At 41.2% G+C, this 20,773-nt stretch overlaps 1 protein-coding gene across 1 annotated transcript in view; it reads left to right on the top strand.

The window, feature by feature from the left end:
• Positions 1–2,202: 2,202 nt before the first annotated feature.
• LOC309550556 (uncharacterized protein) overlaps positions 2,203–20,773 on the top strand; it is a 263,513-nt gene continuing 244,942 nt past the window's right edge. The window contains exons 1-14 of the mRNA XM_082250908.1: positions 2,203–2,251; positions 3,632–3,679; positions 3,989–4,030; positions 15,067–15,114; positions 15,402–15,449; positions 16,353–16,400; positions 16,509–16,556; positions 16,665–16,712; positions 16,815–16,862; positions 18,043–18,090; positions 18,997–19,044; positions 19,739–19,786; positions 19,895–19,942; positions 20,366–20,413. Coding sequence (XP_082107034.1) covers positions 19,927–19,942; positions 20,366–20,413 — 64 coding nt within the window. The 5' untranslated portion in view covers positions 2,203–2,251; positions 3,632–3,679; positions 3,989–4,030; ... (8 more) ...; positions 19,739–19,786; positions 19,895–19,926. The remainder of the gene's footprint in view (positions 2,252–3,631; positions 3,680–3,988; positions 4,031–15,066; positions 15,115–15,401; positions 15,450–16,352; positions 16,401–16,508; positions 16,557–16,664; positions 16,713–16,814; positions 16,863–18,042; positions 18,091–18,996; positions 19,045–19,738; positions 19,787–19,894; positions 19,943–20,365; positions 20,414–20,773) is intronic.

The raw sequence follows: 20,773 nt of genomic DNA, 5'->3' as shown, positions 1-20,773 counted from the left end.
AGTGCCCCCACAGTTCATCAGAGGCATAGAGAGTGCAGTGTGCAGAATTGGGACATGTTACAAGTTACACCCTAATAATGATTGTAACATATAACATGCTCTGAAAGGTGAACTTATCATTTAATGATTGGACCTGTTGTCACATGGAATGAGTTATATGCTGCTCTATACAAATACAAAATATTTCCTTCACACCGGGTGGCTGAATGGAGCAGCGAATAAAAAGTAGCTATATGGTGCTTGGCATTAGTGAATTAACGTTTGTAAATCTTTCTTTTTTCATTATGGCCAAAGCAAGGTTTGGCTGAAGCACTCATTAACAGTTTGCATTTTTTTAATTTGTCACTGATAGGTTTTAACAAATTCTACCATCATTTAGCAAAAACAATTTTTAGTTCATCTACTGTATGGTTTTGTCTATCAAACACACTACCAGAGTATTATTTCAGTAAATATTTGCATGATCAGCAATGATTATTTAGCAAGTTATAGGTTAATACTGACTTTTACTTTCTCTAAACAGTAAAACTTAAGATACAAACTAAAAAGTAGCCAGTATGAAGATATAAAAATTACTACTATGTGGAAAACGACTTTATAAATTATTTATTTTGCAGAGCCCCTACCGAGAAAGATGGAATAGCCAGCACAACCAAAGACAACAATAAAAAGAAACAAATGTTGAAAACAAAACATAACTAGCATCCTACTGGGCAGAATGGTTAAAGAGAAAAATAAGAATTCACAATATAAACATTATTTTCCTAAGTTTTCAGTAATCTATTGTATTGTTTTTACACTTTGTTAATACATGCTAAAATAATATATAGTAATATAAGGAATACCTTTGCCCAAATCAAGGAAATAGGTCCTTGCAATGAGTTCTTTTAATCACCTTCCTGGTGGCTTGTGTGTCATATCTTTTTCTTTCTTCTAGCACTACAGCCTTTATAGATCTCCTCAGCATTTAAAATGTGTGGACTGTTGGATGACAGCCCCCCCTCTAATTCTTTGTCTCTTGGATCCTTCCTCTGATGCCTACATCACTGTTGAGTCCTGTAATGATGTAGGGGTAAGAGGAAGTAACCACGCCACCCAGTCAGACAGAAAAGGGTTGATTTAGTAAAACTGTAGAGTGCAAAATTTGTCCGAAGTGTCAAAAAGAAAATAGGTGAGGCTGCAGAGCTGAAACAGAAAGGAGATAAAACATACAAGCCACCAGAGAAAATAGGCGAGGTTGCAGAGCTGAAACAGAAAGGAGATAAAACATACAGGCCACCAGAGAAAATAGGTGAGGCTGCAGAGCTGAAACAGAAAGGAGATAAAACATACAGGCCTCCAGAGAAAATAGGTGAGGCTGCAGAGCTGAAACAGAAAGGAGATAAAACATAGAGGCCACCAGAGAAAATAGGTGAGGCTGCAGAGCTGAAACAGAAAGGTAATAAAAAACACAGGCCACCAGAGAAATGAGTTCTTCTTTTGCATGGACCTATTCTCTTGATTCCCTTTTTAAGCTAACAGTCCATTTAAAGTGATTGTAAAGTCTATTTTTTTTCTAATAAAATAACAAACATGTTATACTTACCTGCTCCCTGCAGTGGTTTTGCACAGGGCAGCCCAGATCCTCCTCTTTTCGGGTACCTGGCTGGAGCTCCTGGCCCCTCCCTCCTGTCAAGTACCCCCTCAGCAAACACCTTACGATGGGGGCACCCGAGCCGAGCTGCAGCTCTGTGTATCCACTCAGACATGGAGCCGGCCTCGCCCCCTTTCTCTCCTTTTTGGCTAACTTGGTTTGATTGACAGAAGCGGGAGCCAACGGTGCCACTGCTATGTCTCAGCCATTCAGGAGGGAGAGTCTCGGATTACCAAGACACTTGTGGACATCGCTGGATAGAGATGGGGCTCAGGTAAGTATTGGGGGGGGCAGATGGGTGCTGCTGCACACAGAAGGCTTTTTATTTTAATGTATTCTAAAAACCTTTACAACCACTTTAAGTTTTGAAATTCAGATGGAGAAGATGAAATGGTGTGGGCAGTTACAGTAACTATGTATTTATTTCTGTGTAAGTCTTCCGCAACCTTTTGTTGTAAAAAAACTTCTTCTCCTGCCTCTATTTCATTTGACTGACTGTCACACAAACTTTAGAGAAGGCTATATTGACTTGAAATATGCTTCTGATGTTATAAACATTTTACATTATAGAAACACCAGAAGAAAAGAAAGATCAGATACCTAGCAAACTAAAGAAAGGTAATATATAACGCTAAGAAAAAAAAAAAGTAAAAAGAAAATATGTCTACTAAGGATGAGAAAAATAAGAAATGTGGCATTCTTAGAGTATTTGAAACCTAGGGCTGCTCTACACAACATTTTTTTTTGTAAAAAATAATAACGAGAAGAAAAGAAACGCTGACGTTAAAATTGTCAAGTTCCCTTACATTGATGACAAATGCCCCTTTACATTAACGGTCAGTAAAATATTTTACTACTATTATAGTCAAAGGGAAGAATAGTGGTGGGTGAGTTCCTGTCATTCATCTGATCCTCTTCCATTCACAGAATGTATTGCATTGTGGGACAACAATAGTATGAATTATGTGAGTGGTAAAGGGAGCAGAAAGGGGTGGGTGAGTGGTGCAAGTCCTTAACAGTTGCAACCAGTTGCTGGTAACATATACAGCAGTGGAATATTGCCACTCTGGCCAGTATCTGCAGAAGGATATCTGCATTAAGCAGCAGCCTACACGACATGAGATACACACCAAGTAACCAGTGTGTGTGCCCCCCCCCCCAAAAAAAATAAATAAATAAATACACTTCAGCTTTAGGAAGCATAATTTAGCATTGTGTCATGAAATATTCACAATGTTACCTTTCAAACTGAGCATTTTCTACTCCTTTAGTAAAGTTTTTCCAAAAGTACATTACTCACAGCAGGACTGAAAGAACATAAGAAAGGCTATTCTACAGCTAATGATCCATATTGTGTCATTAAATTTAGAGCAAACCAGATACTTGTAAGCAATTTAATGAAGTATGTTAAAATAAAAAAAAATGGCCGTTTTTATATTACGCGTTTATATTTGTATTACACGTTTATATTTACATCCACTTTTTTGGTAGAGATGCAAAAGAAAAACAAGAGATAGCAAAACCAAAGAAAAGTAGTACATTAAAAGTGTATTCTGTCAAAACAGAATGGGTTGCTGTGTGACAGAATGAAGTTAAAACAGTTACTAAAACCTTTATTAGCAGTGTAATGAATGTCACTAACCTTTTGCATCTTGAATAGAGCAATTCAAGTGGGTCATCAATAAGAGAGAACCTGATGTGCACCTCAGGGAATAAAAGAGAATTAACAGCTTGTTTCTACTTTATTTTTACTTCAACCTGCAAATGTAGTAATGTAGAAAAATCCGACAGTAGGCCATTCAAGAGCATTTTAACCTTTTTTGCATACAAGTGGTAGTTTAGAAAATCAATCTAGAAACACAAGGTTTAATTCCAAATATACGACAGATCATATATGATTTTATCCTAGCGGCAACCAAAATTATTCTATGCCCTATCCTATGTAAAGTATTTCACATTTTTTATAATGTACTAATTATTGTTTAAATATTATTTTAGAGTCACCAGTGGAAAAACCTGTAAAGCCATTGCCTGAACCTAAGAGAGGTAAAAATACTATGTACAATGTATGTAATTCTGCAGCTACATTTCTGTTTATTTATTTATTTATATTATTTATATTATTTAGTGCAATCAATTGAAAATAATAATTTATTCAGTATTCTTTCACTTAATTAATTCAACCTAAAACCTCCATTATGCAAATTTGATAAAGTAAAACACAAAAGGTAAATAATATATAATGCTTGATTATTACAATAATATTACAATATAGATTATACTTGAGTATACCGTAGTGTAACAACGACTGTTCATGCTTTTCCTTGTATCTCCTTTTTTAACCTGCATTTTTAGAGACCTCTGTGAAAAAACAGGAAGTGCCAGCAGAACAAAAAGGTAACTGACTTGAAAAAAAACTAAAATAGTTCAAGAGAAACTGAACTCTGGCATGATGTCCCCCATATTAAATAAAAAAAAACATCAAGAAAACCTCTATTGAAAGACATATGGAATAGGACATGTATAGGCTGTCATTGCTGAACGCACCTTCTTAAACTGCTAGATATATGGTTAATTTAAATCAGGATTAGCCTCAAGCAGCCTTATCCTTTGAACAGTGTAAGACAAGATGATAGGGCCCTGACAGTGGGCATTTTGGGCATTTTGCATCTGCATTTGCCCAGGCCCACTTTTTCATCCATTGCCCATTGCCTGTAGGAACAGTTTTTCCCAGTTCCTAGGTAGGGATGATCGAACTTTTGAAAAGTTTGGTTCGACCAGAACACCCGAATTTCCCGAAAGTTCGGTTCGGATTCCCAGACCCCATTGAAATCAAGGGACCCAAACTTCGGGAATCAAAAAACACCATTTTGAAGCCCTAAGACCTAATAAATGCCCCTAAAAAGTGCCTAGGGTTCTGGGTCATGCCCCAGGGACTATGAATCAGGCAAAAAAAAGTTCTAAATTGTCGTTTTTGATAGAGAGCCAATTATTGAAAAAAAAAATGAGATTTCTTTGGATTTAGTGTCTGGGGGGTCTAAAAAGTGTACCTGTGAAGTTTCAGCTCTGTAGCATGTCCAGAACCAGAATTATGGCATGCCAAACCTTCAAAAATGATTTTTTTGCTTAACCGCACCTTTCTTTTGCTCCTAATCAACTGCACAGCCAAATTTGTATGATGGGGACATAATGCAGTGCACTGGGAACAAGATTAGAGTTTTTTTTGGAAAAAGGTGCTGTCTCTTTAAATGTGGATATAATTAACGGGTGTATTTTCACAATGGGGCTATTATTACCAAATGTTTTCAAGAAGTCAAAAGATGTATGTAGATGCACTTTATTTCATGTAAAATGGTGTTTGGTGCACTTTGACTTGAATTCTCACAAGAAACAGACATATATGCAGGGATACATTGAGGGTTAGGGGTGGGGGCCACAATGTAGTGCACAGTGAACAAGATTAGAGATGTTTTGGATGAATACTGTTGTCTCTTGACTTTGAATAGAAGTAAAGGATGCTTAAAAATTGGGCCTTTGGTGGTGCCGACGATGCCTTGACACCAAAACCCTATGAAAGTGCTGGTCATGAAGGCAATAATTGCCTTTGTAAGGAAAAAAATTGCAATGATATGCATCTGTGAAACAGGTGTGCAAAAATTGTTGTTTGGGTGTTGGCGGAGCCATACCACTGTAAGCCCAAAGAGCTGGTGTTGAAGTAGGCGAAAAAATTAAGAAGATGTGTACCTGTGGATCAGGTGAGCAAACATTGTGTTTTGGGTGTTGGCGGAGCCTCCCCACCGTAAGCCCAAAGAGCTGGTTTTGAAGAAGGCGTAAAAATTATGAAGGTGTGCACCTGTGGAACAGGTGCGCAAACATGGTATTTTTGGTGTTAGCGGAGCCTCCCCACCGTAAGCCCAAAGAGCTGGTGTTGCAGATGGCCAAAAAAATTAATCTTTTCTAGTGGAAACTAAAATGAGGTTCTGTGAACCTAAACAGAACGAGAGGAGGGTTGGAGGGTGGCACCCTGGTCCAGGCTTAAACTGAGGCTCAGCTGCCACATCGCAATGATAGACTAGTCTACAAGGTCTGCATCAGGTGCATCAAAGCTTGATATCCACGACTGATTCATTTTAATGAATGTCAAACGGTCGACTGAGTCGGTGGAGAGTCTCGTTCGATGGTCTGTGACGAATCCTCCTGCTGCGCTGATTGCCCGTTCCGATAGGACACTGGAAGCAGGGCAGGCCAACAACTTCATGGCATACTGGGCCAGTTCTGGCCAGTGGTCCAATCTTAAGACCCAGTATGCCAGTAGATCGGATTCGTCACATGAAAAGCCCTCTGTGTCACTTTGTGCCCTGACGTAATCGTCCACCATGTGATGCAGACGCTGTTGATGCGATGTGGCAGCTGAGAGGCCTGGGCGGTGAGGACTAAAAAAAGACCCAAAGGCATCCATCAACCGCACGCCTTCTCCAACGCTCCTCTCGTGACCTGCAATAGAGTCCATGGTAGGTTGTCCCCGCCCCTGCACCCTACTGGAGTCGGGGAACGTGTTCACCAGAATCCTCTTGAGACTGTCCTCCAGGGATTTGATCCTGGGGACTCTCTGGGTGGATGGGAAAAACTCAGAGACTTTTGACTTGTATCGGTGGTCAAGTAGGGTGGCCAACCAATAGTGGTCAGTCTCTTTAATGGCCTTGATTCTGGGATCCTTTCGCAGGCTCTGAAGCATGATGTTTGCCATGTGTCACAAATTTGCAAAGGCCTGAGAAGCTGACTCCTCTGGGTCACTCAAAACGACATGATCTTGAACGTGCTCCTCCTGCTCCCAGCCATGTACTACTCCAAAGTGTCCCAAGGGAGTCAAACTAGGCCTTGCAGATCGCCGCATGTCTTCCTCCTTCTCCTCAAAGCCTGCAAAAGTTCCAGAAGAATCCTCCTCCTCCTCCTCCTCTTCCACCCCTGGATCCTGCTCGGGCCTCTGGGAGCTAGGCATAATGGGGTCAGGATAAAGGGGGCCTTGAGAGGCAAGGAAGTCCTTTTCTTCCTCCTGCTTGCTGCTCTGCCTCCAGTGCCCTGTCCATAATGCCACACAGAGTGTGCTCCAACAAAAACAGTACCGGTAGGATGTCACTGATGCATGCGCTGTCCCGGCTGACCATCCTTGTGGCCTCCTCAAATGGCGAGAGGACAGTGCATGCATCCTTAATCAAAAGCCACTGCCGTGGCGAAAAAAAAGCCCAGTTGCGCTGAGCCAGTGCTGGTGCCATACTCACAGAGATATTCATTGAGGGCCCTCTGCTGCAAAGTAATGCCGACTTGGCACCTGCCACTGTGTTAAACAACGTTTGCTGCATAGCCGATTGCTTGTAAAGCTCCAGAGCAGCAGAAGAGCAGTCAGATTACAGAAAGATTGTCAGTGTAGTTAGAAATACAGTGATTGTGCTGTTTGATTTAGAAATAAAAAAAAAATTTAAAGGGACAGTGTCAGTTAGGAATTATTATTATTCTGCTGTATGGAGCTGTTCTTTTAGTGTGAGGAAAGGGATATGCAGTGTAGTTAGGGTACTATATACCACTATAGTTAGATTCAATAATCTAGTTTTTGTGGGGATAGTTTTAAGTGTCAGGGTTCCTTCTAGTGAGCACCTTGCACTGCTGATATATCTACAGCAGGTATATGTACTTGCTAGTCAGCTATTGTGCAAAATACGTTTCAGCGATACACACATCTGCTGTATTTAGCGACAACTTTGGGTCGCATAGCAGTGTGTGTCTTGCAGGTGATTTTCACATCGCACAGTTGATAAAGCCTCAGTGACAACTATACATAAATTAAAATTCATCACAAAAAAAAAACAGATTATTTTTCTTAGAATTCAGTAGCACAGGGATGGTGTTACCCTCCTTTCATAAAGTGCAAATAAATAAAGTGAATAAATTGCATAAATAATCCAAAACATCCAACTAAGCAAGAACAGAGTCCTTCACAAGTCTTTGTTTATGTAGTGCCAGAGTAATACACAGTGCCTTTAATGCAGGGTCATTGGTGTCAGTTATAGGAACCACCGTACAATGTACGGACCTGGTTAGCTCTACTAAGTCTCTGGGCTCCAGGAAATTAAGATAAACGCCACAAGGGGGGGAGGTTGGAGATGATGGAGATTACATGTTTCGGGACAAGTCCTTCGTCAGATCCGGATTTCCTGGATGTGACCGCTGTTGTGGCTAGTGATACGTCCTGCACTGCGAGGCTGCCCTCACCATCAACATTGCAGCCAGGGACGGACTCTCTGGAGCTGATCGTCATCTGCCGATGATGTCATCCACCGGCACCGCTCAGGACAGCTGAAGTGAGGAGATGCCAGCATTCTGCGGACCTGCGGCCGGTTCGGTCTACAGGAAATTGTGCCTTTCTCCCCCACAATCCCCCCCCTCCACCACCTCCAGGCCATGGATCTCCCTCTCCACTACCCCTCTTGTGCGGCTGCCCCCTAGGCTCCTCCACCATCTGAGAGGCTTGAGAGAAGTTTCCATCCACCTCCCTGGCTCCTACAACAGGTACTGCCTCACTTCTTGGATGTATTCTGCTCAACAGTATTTTCACCAGTTTTTAATAAATGTGACACTTATCATTTGTGACTATTCATCATGAGTTTTTATCTGTGACCCCTGTGCCCACCTGCTATTGTTTTGGGGAGCGCTCACAATCCCATCAATTTGTTATGTTGCCGTACTTTTCTCAGCTGGATCAGAGCATGGGACAGCTGCACCCCTGACATGGACTAACTGGCACTTTACTTATGGCTGTCCATCCCTTTTAGCTTGACACCTCAGGTTTTGGGATCTCAGATCATCCAGTTTCCAGCGCCAGGAGTTCTTTGTACATTATAATAATCCTAAACACACCTCGAAATCCAAGGGGGATTACATCAAGAGGCATAAACTGAAGGTTTTGCCATGGCCTTCACAATCTCCTGATCTCAACATAATTGAAAATCTATGGATAGACCTTAAAAGAGCAGTGCGTGACAGACAGCCCAGAAATCTCAAAGAACTGGAAGACTTTTGTAAGGAAGAATGGGCAAAGATACCTCAAACAAGAATTGAAAGACTCTTGGCTGGCTAAAAAAAGCATTTACAAGCTGTGATACTTGCCAAAGGGGGCAGTACAAGATATTAACTCTGCAGGGTGCCCAAACTTTTGCAGACACCATTTTTTTGTTTTCTGTTATTTTGAAAGTGTAATGATGGAAATAAAATCTAACTTCTGTTGACATATTATAAGAATGTCTAATATGTAATTTGATGCCTCTTGGAGATTTTTCCATCTTTCCTTGGCTTCTTTATGCATATTAATACAAATTTTTACCTGGGGTGCCCAAACTTTCGATCCCAACTGTAAATATATGCCAAGAAAAGTATACCGGTGTCCTTTAAACAAAAAATGAAGAGAGAAAAAGATATTGTATAGTGGGGAGTTCACACAGATAATTACCTCGTCTGTGCCCACCCCAATGTTACACACTGTGCAGGATGTGCGAAGACCAAATAAAAAGAAATCCAGAAAAATTAAATCACTCTTGTTAGAGTAGCTAAAAGTACTCCACTGGGTCTTCCAAAATGTAATGTGCAAGCATAGTGAGAGAAACCTCTTCATTCACCGAATACCGGGGAGGATCGCGGTCCTCGGCATCCTCCGAATAAGGCGCATGCGTGATGTCTGACGTCATGGCCCATAGAGATGACGAAGCCTCGTTATCTCATCCCTCCTGTCACTGACATAAGGGGCGCATGCGCAGATAGAAAAAAGCACCACACCTCCTGGAAAAGACACAGCTGCGTCATCTATGCAGTGACATAGGGGGAAAAGGAGGACTAATGGCCGCTGACACAGAGACACCCGGACCGTTGGGCAAAAATAATTCCCCCACCAATCCTGGTATATGCAGGCCCCGTGGGGCCTACTTGTGCTGGACAGAAGAAAAAAAAGAAAGAAAGGGAGGGACAAATCTGTACTGCAGCAGGGGAATCAAATCGGACACCTCTTGCAGATTCACAATAATAAAGATGCAAAAAATCCTTGCCTATAACAATTACACAATGCTTTAAATCCAAAACATTCAATGATATGCATCAATAGATTATTTATTAGTATCTTATTAATAGGCCCTGTAGGTATATTAAAAAAAAAATAGAATAAAATAAGGGGGGGGGGAGAGAGACCAGGGTAGGGAGGGATGCAAGTAAGGAAACCCTGATATTTTGAACTAGTACATCTTATTTGACTATTCAGAGATACTTGAGAAGAGGTTACTAGTCCCTGGTTTTGCGCAATACATCTGCACGGCCTGTCAATAATAGCACTCACTACTGCATGTTGCACCGCCACGCTAGCATCTCCTTTTATACCTATAAACTTAAAAGTCTCGGTATGACTTAAACGCCCCTCATATAATTTGAGAGAAGTAAAAGCAGAAATATATTTTATATTATACATTATTTTACTATGTAGAGACACCAGAGAGGAAAACAGAAAAAGTATCTGTGGAACCCAAAAAAGGTAATCACTCATTAATAGCACACTTGTAAATTGCAAAGGTGGTTATAACGTAAAGGAGGTAAATGTAGCAAGATATTTTGAACTAATAATACTTATTACTATACTATACAGAGACTCCAGAGAAAAAACATGAAAAAATATCTGCAGAACCCAAGAAAGGTAATCATTCTTCAGTACTAAATTTCTAAACTGAAAAGTTTGTTTTAATTTGAGTGTGGCAAATGCAGAAAGATATTTTAAACTATTACATCTTTCTTGACTATTCAGAGGTACCTGAGAAGAAATTAGAAAAGGCATCTGTGGAACCCAAAAAAGGTAAATCACTTATTTCCTTAAAAGAAATGAGGGGGATTATATTGTGAGCGGATTAAACACAGAAAGATATTTTGTACTATTACATCTTATTTTACTATACAGAAACCCCAATGAAGAAATCAGAAAAAGTACCTGTAGAACTCAAAAAAGGTAATCACTAATCAGTACTGCATCGTTAATGTAAAAAGGTAGATATAATGTGGGAAAAGTAAAGTTTGAAATATATTTTGAACTATTTCACCTTATTTTACTATGCAGAAGCACTAGAGAAGAAACTAGAAAAGGTATCTGTGGAACCCAAAAAAGGTAATCATTCATAGTACTTGTAAGCAGAGACGGCTCTAGGCTTTGTGAGGCCTTAGGCAGAATTTAGACATGAGGCCCCACTCACCCCCTTTGCAGAGGTTAAGGAAGAACCCAGAGGCTGATTACTGCTGCTTGTGTGGGTGGGATGTGTACTGTGACAATCACATGGGATGAATAGAAGAGGGATGGGACTGGGAACCATGGCATTGGGGAGAAGGAGGAGGGAGTAAAAAGGGGGGAGTGGGAAGATGATGAGGGATGGGTAGAGGAAAACTGGAGTGAAACTGGGGGATCCTGGTCTGTAATAAAAAAGAAGGATTTGTACTCGCATGAGGGGGACGGACAGGGGACGGATAGGGGGACAGACAGAGAGACAGGGGGACAGACAGACAGACAGGGGGACAGACAGGGGGACAGACAGGGAGAAAGACAGGGGGACAGACGGACGGACAGACAGGGGGACAGAAGGACGGACAGGGGGACAGACAGACAGGGGGGATGAACAGACAGGGGGGACGGATGGACAGGGACAGGGCGACGAACGGCCAGACAGACGGCCAGATGGACGGTCAGGGGGACAGACAGATGGCCAGGGGGACAGACAGACGGCCAAGGGGACAGACAGATGGCCAGGGGGACAGAGAGTGAGACAGACGGACAGACGGACAGATAGGGACACAGGGGGACAGATAGGGGGACAGCTAGGGAGACAGGGGGATAGACGGACAGATAGGGGGACAGATAGAGGGACAGACGGAATGCTACGGGGACAGATGGACAGCTAGGGGGATAGCTAGGGGGACAAATAGGGGGACAGATGGACAGATAGGGGGGACAGACCGACAGATAGGGGGGGCAGACCGACATATAGGGGGGACAGACCGACAGATAGGGGGGACAGACCGACAGATAGGGGGGACAGATCGACAGATAGGGGGGACAGACCGACAGATAGGGGGGACAGATAGGGAGACAGACGGACAGATAGGGAGACATACGGACAGATAGGGGGACAGACGGACAGATAGGGGGACAGACGGACAGATGGACAAATAGGGGGACAGACGGACAGATAGGGGGACAGGCGGACAGATAGGGGGACAGACGGACAAATAGGGGGCAGACGGACAAATAGGAGGATAGACGGACAGATAGGGAGACAGACGGACAGATAGAGAGACAGACGGACAAATAGGGGGACAGACGGACAAATAGGGGGACAGACAGACAGATAGGGAGACAGACGGACAGATAGGGGGACAGACGGACAGATAGGGGGACAGACAGACAGATAGGGAGACAGACGGACAGATAGGGGGACAGACGGACAAATAGGGGGACAGACGGACACATAGGGGGACAGACGGACACATAGGGGGACAGACGGACAAATAGGGGGGACAGACGGACAAATAGGGGGGACAGACGGACAAATAGGGGGGACAGACCGACAGATAGGGGGGACAAACCGACAGATAGGGGGAACAGACCGATAGAAAGGGGGGACAGATAGGGGGACAGACAAACAGATAGGGGGACAGATGGACAGATAGGGGGACAGACGGACAGATAGGGGGACAGATAGGAGGACAGACAAACAGATAGGGGGACAGACGGACAGATAGGGGGACAGACGGACAAATAGGGGGACAGACGGACAAATAGGGGGACAGACGGCCAGATAGGGGGACAGACGGCCAGATAGGGGGACAGATGGACAGATAGGGGGAAAGACGGACAGATAGGGAGACAGAAGGACAGATAGGGAGACAGATGGACAGATAGGGAGACAGATGGACAGATAGGGGGGACAGACGGACAGATAGGGGGATAGGGGGACAGACGGACAGATGGGGGACAGATGGACAGATAGGGGGACAGACAGACAGATAGGGGGACAGACGGACAGATAGGGGGACAGACGGACAAATAGGGAGACAGATGGACAGATAGGGAGACAGATTGACAGATAGGGAGACAGACGGACAGATAGGGAGACAGATGGACAGATAGGGAGACAGACGGACAGATAGGGAGACAGATGGACAGATAGGGGGACAGATGGACAGATAGGGGGGTAGGGGGACAGACGGACAGATGGGGGACAGATAGGGGGACAGACAGACAGATAGGGGGACTGACAGACAGATAGGGGGACAGACGGACAAATAAGGAGACAGACGGACAAATAGGGAGACAGACGGACAGATAGGGGGACAGACGGACAGATAGGGAGACAGACGGACAAATAGGGGGACATATGGACAGATAGAGGGAGAGACAGAAAAGAGAAAGAAAGGAATGGAAAGAGATGGAGGAAGGGTGCCCCTTAGATCAGAGTACTCACTGGAAGGGATGGGTGGATGAAGGGATCAGGTGCCAGCTTTCCTCTTCTTCTTCCTGGTTTTCAATCTTCCCGCCCACACATCATCTTCTGCGGAGAAAACTGTTGGGGAGTATGGGCGGGGCAAGCACAGGTGAAGAGGTCGGGAGGAGGAGCAGAAGCAGGCAGCAGCTCTCTCTCCTCCCCGTCTGTGTCTGTGAGGGAGGGGGAAGTGTCACCCCTGCGGCTTCAGTATTTGGCTGTAATCCGGAAATGTCAGTGAGCTCCCATTCCTTGTGAGCTGCTCCTGATCACAGCCCGGATTCTCCTGCTTACAGATCGGCCGGGACTCAGAGTCAGGATTGTGCTGATGGCAGGGAGATCCCTGCTGCCAGCCTCAGAGGCGACTCTTTAACTCTGCAAATTAGGATTAGGCGGCCGAGTGCGAGGCCTGAGGCAACCGCCTAATTTGCCTAATTAGAGAGCCGCCTCTGCTTGTAAGTTATGAAGATAAAGGTTGTTACGAGGAATGTTCAAGTCTAACAGGGATTTTTGAGTTTACATAAAGTAAAACAACAAATTTCAAGAAGTGGAAACTACATTTATTTCCTGAAACACTCCCCTGCTACATTTATACACGTATCCTAGCATTTACCCAATGCCTGGAAAGCTTTGGCACAGAAAGATTTGTAAGTATGTCTGAACCATTCTAGGATAGCCTGCTTCACTTTGTCATCAGTGCTAAAATGCTGACCTCAGAGGAACTCTTTTATGGGCCAAACAGGTATAAATCACTCAGATCGAGGTCTGGGCTGTAAGGGGGATGTGGCAATACCTCCCAGTTGAGCTGCTGTAATGTGCATATAGTGTAGTGAGCAGTATGAGCCTGTGCGTTGTCCTGGAGAAACAGGAGGCCCTTAGTGGTCAAACCAGGCTCTTTTTTCCATAGACGCATATGCACATCAGTCAGAACATGACAGTAATATTCACTGTTGATAGTGTCACCACAGGGTAGAAACCCATATGAATAACGCCATGTTTGTCCCAGAAAACACTTGCCTTCACTTTTCCTGTAGACACAATTGTTCACATTTTTTTGGTGATGATGTGTGGAGCTATTCCACACATGAACTTACACTGTTGTCTTGATTACTAGTCCCTGATTTTGCTCAAGACATCTGCTCGGCCTGTCAGTAATAGGACACACTTGCCACTCACTACTACATGTAAGACTGCCACGCTAGCATCTCCTTTTATACCTGTAAACCTAAAAGTCCCAGTATGACTTAAACGCCCCTCATATAATTTGAGAGAAGTAAATGCAGAAATATATTTTAAAGTATTATACATTATTTTACTATGTGGAGACACCAGAGAGGAAACCAGAAAAAGTATCTGTTGAACCCAAAAAAGGTAATCACTCATTAATAGCACACTTGTAAATTGCAAAGGTGGTTATAACGTAAAGGAGGTAAATGTAGCAAGATATTTTGAACTATTAATTCTTATTACTATACTATACAGAGACTGCATTTCTAAACTGAAAAGTTTGTTTTAATTTGAGTGCGGCAAATGCAGAAACATATTTTAAACTATTACATCTTACTTGACTATTCAGAGGTACCTGAGAAGAAATTAGAAAAGGTATCTGTGGAACCCAAAAAAGGTAAATCACTTATTTACTTATAAGAAATGAAGGGATGATATTGTGAGCGGAATAAACGCAGAAATATATTTTGGACTTTTACACCTTATTTTACTACACAGAAACACCAGAGAAGAAATTAGAAAAAGTACCCGTAAAGCCCAAAACCGGTAATGACTAATGAGTATTGCATTGTTAATGTGTAAAGGTAGATATAAGGTGAACAAGGTAAACACAGAAAGATATTTTGAACTATTACACCTTATCTTACTACACAGAGACACCAGAGAAGAAATCAGACAAAGTATCTGTAGAACCCAAAAAAGGTAATCACTAATCAGTACTGCATCATTAATCTGAAAACGTAGATACAATCGGGTTGATTTACTAAAACTAGAGAGTGCAAAATCTGGTGATCTGTGCATGGTAGCCAATCATCTTCTAACTTCAGCTTGTTCAATTAAGCTTTTACAAAAAAACCTGGAAGCTGATTGCCTACCATGGACAGCTGCACCAGATTTTTCACTCTCCAGTTTTAGTAAATAAACCCCAATGTGTGCAAGGTAAACATAGAAATATATTTTTAACCATTACACTCTATTTTACTATGCAGAAGCACTAGAGAAGAAACTAGAAAAGGTATCTGTGGAACCCAATAAAGGTAATCATTCATAGTACTTGTAAGTCATGATGATGAAAGTTGTTATGAGGAGGGTTCAGGTCAAACCGGGCCATTTGAGTTTCTTTAATAAAAGAACACATTTTAAGGAGCAGGAACTCCATTTATTTCTCAACATACTTCCCTGCTACATTTATACACTTATTTCAGTGTTTAACTAATGACTGAAAAGCTTTGGCATATAAAGATTTGTCAGTACACCTGAACCATCCTGGGATAGCCTGCTTTACCTCTTCATTAGTGCTGGAATGCTGACCTCAGAGGAACTCTTTTATGGGTCCAATTAGGTGTACATCACTCAGATCGAGGTCCGGGCTGTAAGGGGGGTGTGGTAATACCTCCCAGTCGAGTTGCTGTAATGTGCATGTAGTGTGGTGAGCAGTATGAGCTTGTGTGTTGTCCTAGAGAAACAGGACACCCTTAGTGGTCAAACCAGGCCCTCTTTTCCACAGACACATATGCACATCACTCGTAACATGACAGTAATATTCACTGTTAATAGTGGCACTATGGGGTAAAAAAATCCATATGAATAACGCCACGTTTGTCCTAGAAAACACTTGCCTTCACTTTTTCTGCAGACGCAATTGTTCAAATTGTTTTGGTGGTGGTGAGTCTGTGGGGTAACTGTTCCATGCACGAACTTACACTGTTGTCTGCCATATTTATTAACAGTCCCTGGACTGGCCCATGACATGTGCACCTCCTATCAGTAATAGGACACACTTGTCACTTATTACTGAGTGTAGCACCTCCATGCTATTGTCCCTTTTTATACCTGTAAAATGAAAGTCCCAGTTTGACTTGAACGCCCCTCGTATAATGTGAGAGAGGAGTAAGTGCAGAAATACATTTTAAACTATTATACATTATTTTACTATGTAGAAACACCAGAGAGGAAACCAGAAAAAGTATCTGTAGAACCCAAAAAAGGTAATCACTCATTAGTATCACACTTGTAAGTTGCAAAGTTGATTATAAAGTAAAGGAGGTAAATGCAGCAAGCTATTTTGAACTATTAATCCTTATTATAATGTACAGAGACTCCAGAAAAGAAACATGAAAAAGTAGCTGCAGAACACAAGAAAGGTAATCATTCTTCAGTAATGCATTTCTAAACTGTAAAGTTTGTTTTAATATGAGTGTGGCAAATGCAGAAAGATATTTTGAACTATTACTTTCTTTTTCATCATTCAGAGATACCTGAGAAGAAATTAGAAAAGGCATCTGTGGAACCCAAAAAAGGTAAATCATGTATTTACTTATAGGAAACGAAGGGGATTAAATTGTGAGCAGAGTAAATGCAGAAAGATATTTTGGACTATAACACCTTATTTTACTATACAGAAACACCAGAGAAGAAATTAGAAAAAGTATCTGTAAAACCCCAAACAGGTAATCACTAATGAATATTGCATTGTTAATGTATAAAGGTAGATTTAAGGTGAGTAAGGTAAACACAGAAAGATATTTTAAACTATTACACCATATTTTATTATGCAGAAACACTAGAGAAGAAACTAGAAAACGTATCTGTGGAGCCCAAAAAAGGTAATCATTCATAGTACTTGTAAGTCATGATGATGACAGTTGTTACGAGGAGCGTTCAAGTCAAACTAGGACATGTGAGTTTATATAATAAATTAACAAATTTTAAGGAGTAGAAACTTATTTTTTTCTCAAAATACTTCCCTGCTACATTTATACACTTATACCAGTGTTTAACTAGTGCCTGGAAAGCTTTGGCACAGAAAGATTTGTCAGTACGCCTGAACCATCCTAGGATAGCCTACTTTACTTTGTCATCAGTGTTGAAATGCTAACCTCACAGGAACTCTTTTATGGGCGCAAACAGGTGGGAATAACTCAGATTGTGGTCCAGACTGTAAGGGGCATGTGGCAATACCTCCCAGTCGAGTTGCTGTAATGTGCACATGAGCAGTGAGCAATATGAGCTTGTGCGTTGTTCTGGAGAAAATGGACGCCCTTATTGATCAAACCAGGCCATTTTTCCGCATGCACATCACTCAGAACATAACAAAAACATTCACTGTTGATAGTGGCACCACGGGGTAAAAAATCCATATGAATGATGCCATTTTTGTCTTCAATTTTCCTGCAAACGCAATTGTTCTCACTTTTTTTTGGTGGTGGTAAGTCTGTGGTGGAACTGTTCCATGCACAAACTTACACTGTTGTCTGCCATCTTGATTAATGGTCTCTGGACTGGCCCATGACATGTGCACTGCCTATCAGTAAGAGGACACACTTGCCACTTATTACTGCATGTAGCACTGACACGCTAGCATCCCTTTTTATATCTGTAAAATTCAAAATCATCGTTTGACTTGAATGCCCCTTGTATAAAGTGAGAGAAGTAAATGCAGAAATATATTTTTAACTATTTTATATTATTTTACTATGTAGAGACACCAGAGAGGAAACCAGAAAAAGTATCGATGGAGCCCAAAAAAGGTAATCACTCTTTAGTATCACACTTGTATATTGCAAAGGTGGTTATAATGTAAAAGAGGTAAATGCAGCAAGAATTTTTAATCCTTTTTTTACTATACAGAGACTCCAGAAAAGAAACCTGAAAAAGTATCTGCAGAACCCAAGAAAGGTAACCATTCGCCAGTATTGCATTTCTAAACTGTAAAGTTTGTTTTAATATGAGTGTAGTAAATGCAGAAAGATATACTATATCACCAAAAGTTTTGGGACACCTCCCTTTACAGGCACATTAACTTTAATGGCATCTCAGTCTTAGTCCGTTGGGTTTAATATTGAGTTGGCCCACCCTTTGCAGCCATAACAGCTTCAACTCTTTTGGGAAGTCTGTCCGCAAGGTTTAGGAGTGTGTCTATGGGAATATTTGACCATTCTTCCAGAAGCGTATTTTTTAAGGTCAGGCACTGATGTTGGAGAGAAGGCCTGGCTCGCAGTCTGCGCTCTTATTCATCCCAAAGATGCTATATCAGGTTGAGGTCAGGACTCTGTGCAGGCCAGTCAAGTTCCTCCACCCAAAAACTGGCTCATCCATGTCTTTATGGACCATTACACCTTATTTTACTATACAGAAACAAGGGAGAAGAAATTAGAAAAAAGATCTGTAAAACCCAAAACAACTAATAAGTATTGCATTGTTAGAGTGTAAAGGTAGATATAAGGTGAGCAAGGTAAACACAGAAAGATATTTTGAACTATTACACCTTATCTTACTATGCAGAGACACCAGTGAAGAACTTAGAAAAAGTACCTGCAGAACCCAAAAAAGGTCACCAATCAGTACTGCATTATTAAGTTAAAATGTAAATATAATGTGAACAGGGAAACCTTAAAAAAATATTTTGAACGATTACATCTTATTTTTACTATGCAGAAACACTAGAGAAGAAGGTATCTAGGGAACCCCAAAAAGGTAATCATTCATAGGACCTGTAAGTCATGAAGATGAAGGTTGTTGTAATGTGAGACAGGTAAATGCAGAAATATATTTTGAACTATTATACATTATTTTACTGTGCAGAGACACCAGAGAGGAAACCAGAAAAAGTATCTGTGGAACCCAAAAAAGGTAGTCACTCATTAGTATCACACTTGTAAATTGCAAAGGTGGTTATAATGTAAAGAAATGCAGCAAGATATTTTGAACTATTAAAAACGGGTGTACTTACGTGCTGCTATGTTGTGCTATTGAGTGCTATAAGACTCAAAAACATACACAACGGATCACTTACACCTATACACGCCCCCCCCCCCCCCAATCTGATGAATCCTCATCTGGGGGATAAGACCAACCAATAGTCTGTACATGCTTGTGCCCCTCTCTGGGGATCTTAGCACCAAACTATTACAGTTTGGTGCACTCTAAGCACTAGGAAAATGTTAATCTTTTTATACTTAGTGTTTAAAAAAAACAGTTGTTTTAAAAGATAAAGCCAGCTTTCTCTCTGTATGATTTGGGCGTATGGAGAAAAGTGTAATAGAAGGAGGATTCTAATCTCAATATTGCCAGGAAAGCTGTGAAACAGCATAAAACAGATCCCCAGAGAGGGAAAAAAAGCACATTTAGAGCATTGGTTGGTCTTATTCCCCAGGAGAGGGCACATTGGATGAGGGGATTATCACTAATGCATTTGGATGGTTGGAGCACATAGTGGTGAACACTAATTAATTAAGTTTGGATTTGTGAACACACACTTGGGAGCATGGCACCACTTTTGAATACAAAGATATTTTGAACTATTATACATTATTTTACTATACAGAGACTCCAGAGAAGAAACATGAAAAAGTTTCTTCAGAACCCAAGAAAGGTATTCATTCATCAATAATGCATTTCTAAACTGTAATGTTTGTCCTAATATGAGTGTGATAAATTCAGAAGGATATTTTGAACTATTACATCTTATTTGACTATTCAGAGATACATGAGAAGAAATTAGAAAAGGTATCTATGGAACCCAAGAAAGGTAAATCACTTACTAACTTCGAAGAAATGAAGGGGATTATATTGTGAGCGGAGTAAATGCAGAAATATATTTTGGACTATTACACCTTTTTTTACTATACAGAAACACTAGAGAAGAAATTTGAAAAAGTGTCTGTAGAACCCAAAAAAGGTAATTGCTAATCAGTACTGCATTGTTAAGTGAAAAGGTAGATAAAATGTGATCAAGGTAAACATAGAAAGATATGTTGAACTAATATACATAATTTTACTATGTAGAGACACCCGAGAAGAAACAAGAAAAGGTTCCTGTGAAAACCAAAAAAGGTAATCACTTGCTGGTATCACACTTATAAATTGCAAATGTGGTATAATCTAAAGGAGGTAAATGCAGCAATATATTATGATTTCTTAATTAACTATTAATTCTTATTTTACTATAAAGAGACACCAGAGAAGAAACCTGAAAAGGTATCTGAAGAACCCAAGAAAGGTAATCACTCATCAGTACTGCATTAGTAAACCGTAAAGCTTATTATAATATGAAAGTGGCAAATGCAGAAAGACATTTTGAACTATCACATCTTATTTGACTATTCAGAGATACATGAGAAGAAATTAGAAAAGATATCTGTGGACCCCAAAAAAGGTAAATCACTTATTTCCTCATAAGAAATTTGGGGGTTATATTGTGAGTGGAGTAAATGCAGAAAGATATTTTGAACTATTATACCTTTTCCTACTACACAGAGACACCAGAGAAGAAATTGGAAAAAGTACCTGTAGAACCCAAAAAAGGTAGTTAGTTACTAATCAGTACTGCATTGTTAATGTAAATATGTAGTCATAATGT

This window comes from Pelophylax lessonae (genome assembly GCF_965119305.1).
Source record: "Pelophylax lessonae genome assembly, chromosome: 3".
Lineage (NCBI taxonomy): Eukaryota > Metazoa > Chordata > Amphibia > Anura > Ranidae > Pelophylax > Pelophylax lessonae.
The sequence above is the reverse complement of the archived record's forward strand: the minus strand, read 5'-3'. Positions and strand labels throughout refer to the sequence as shown.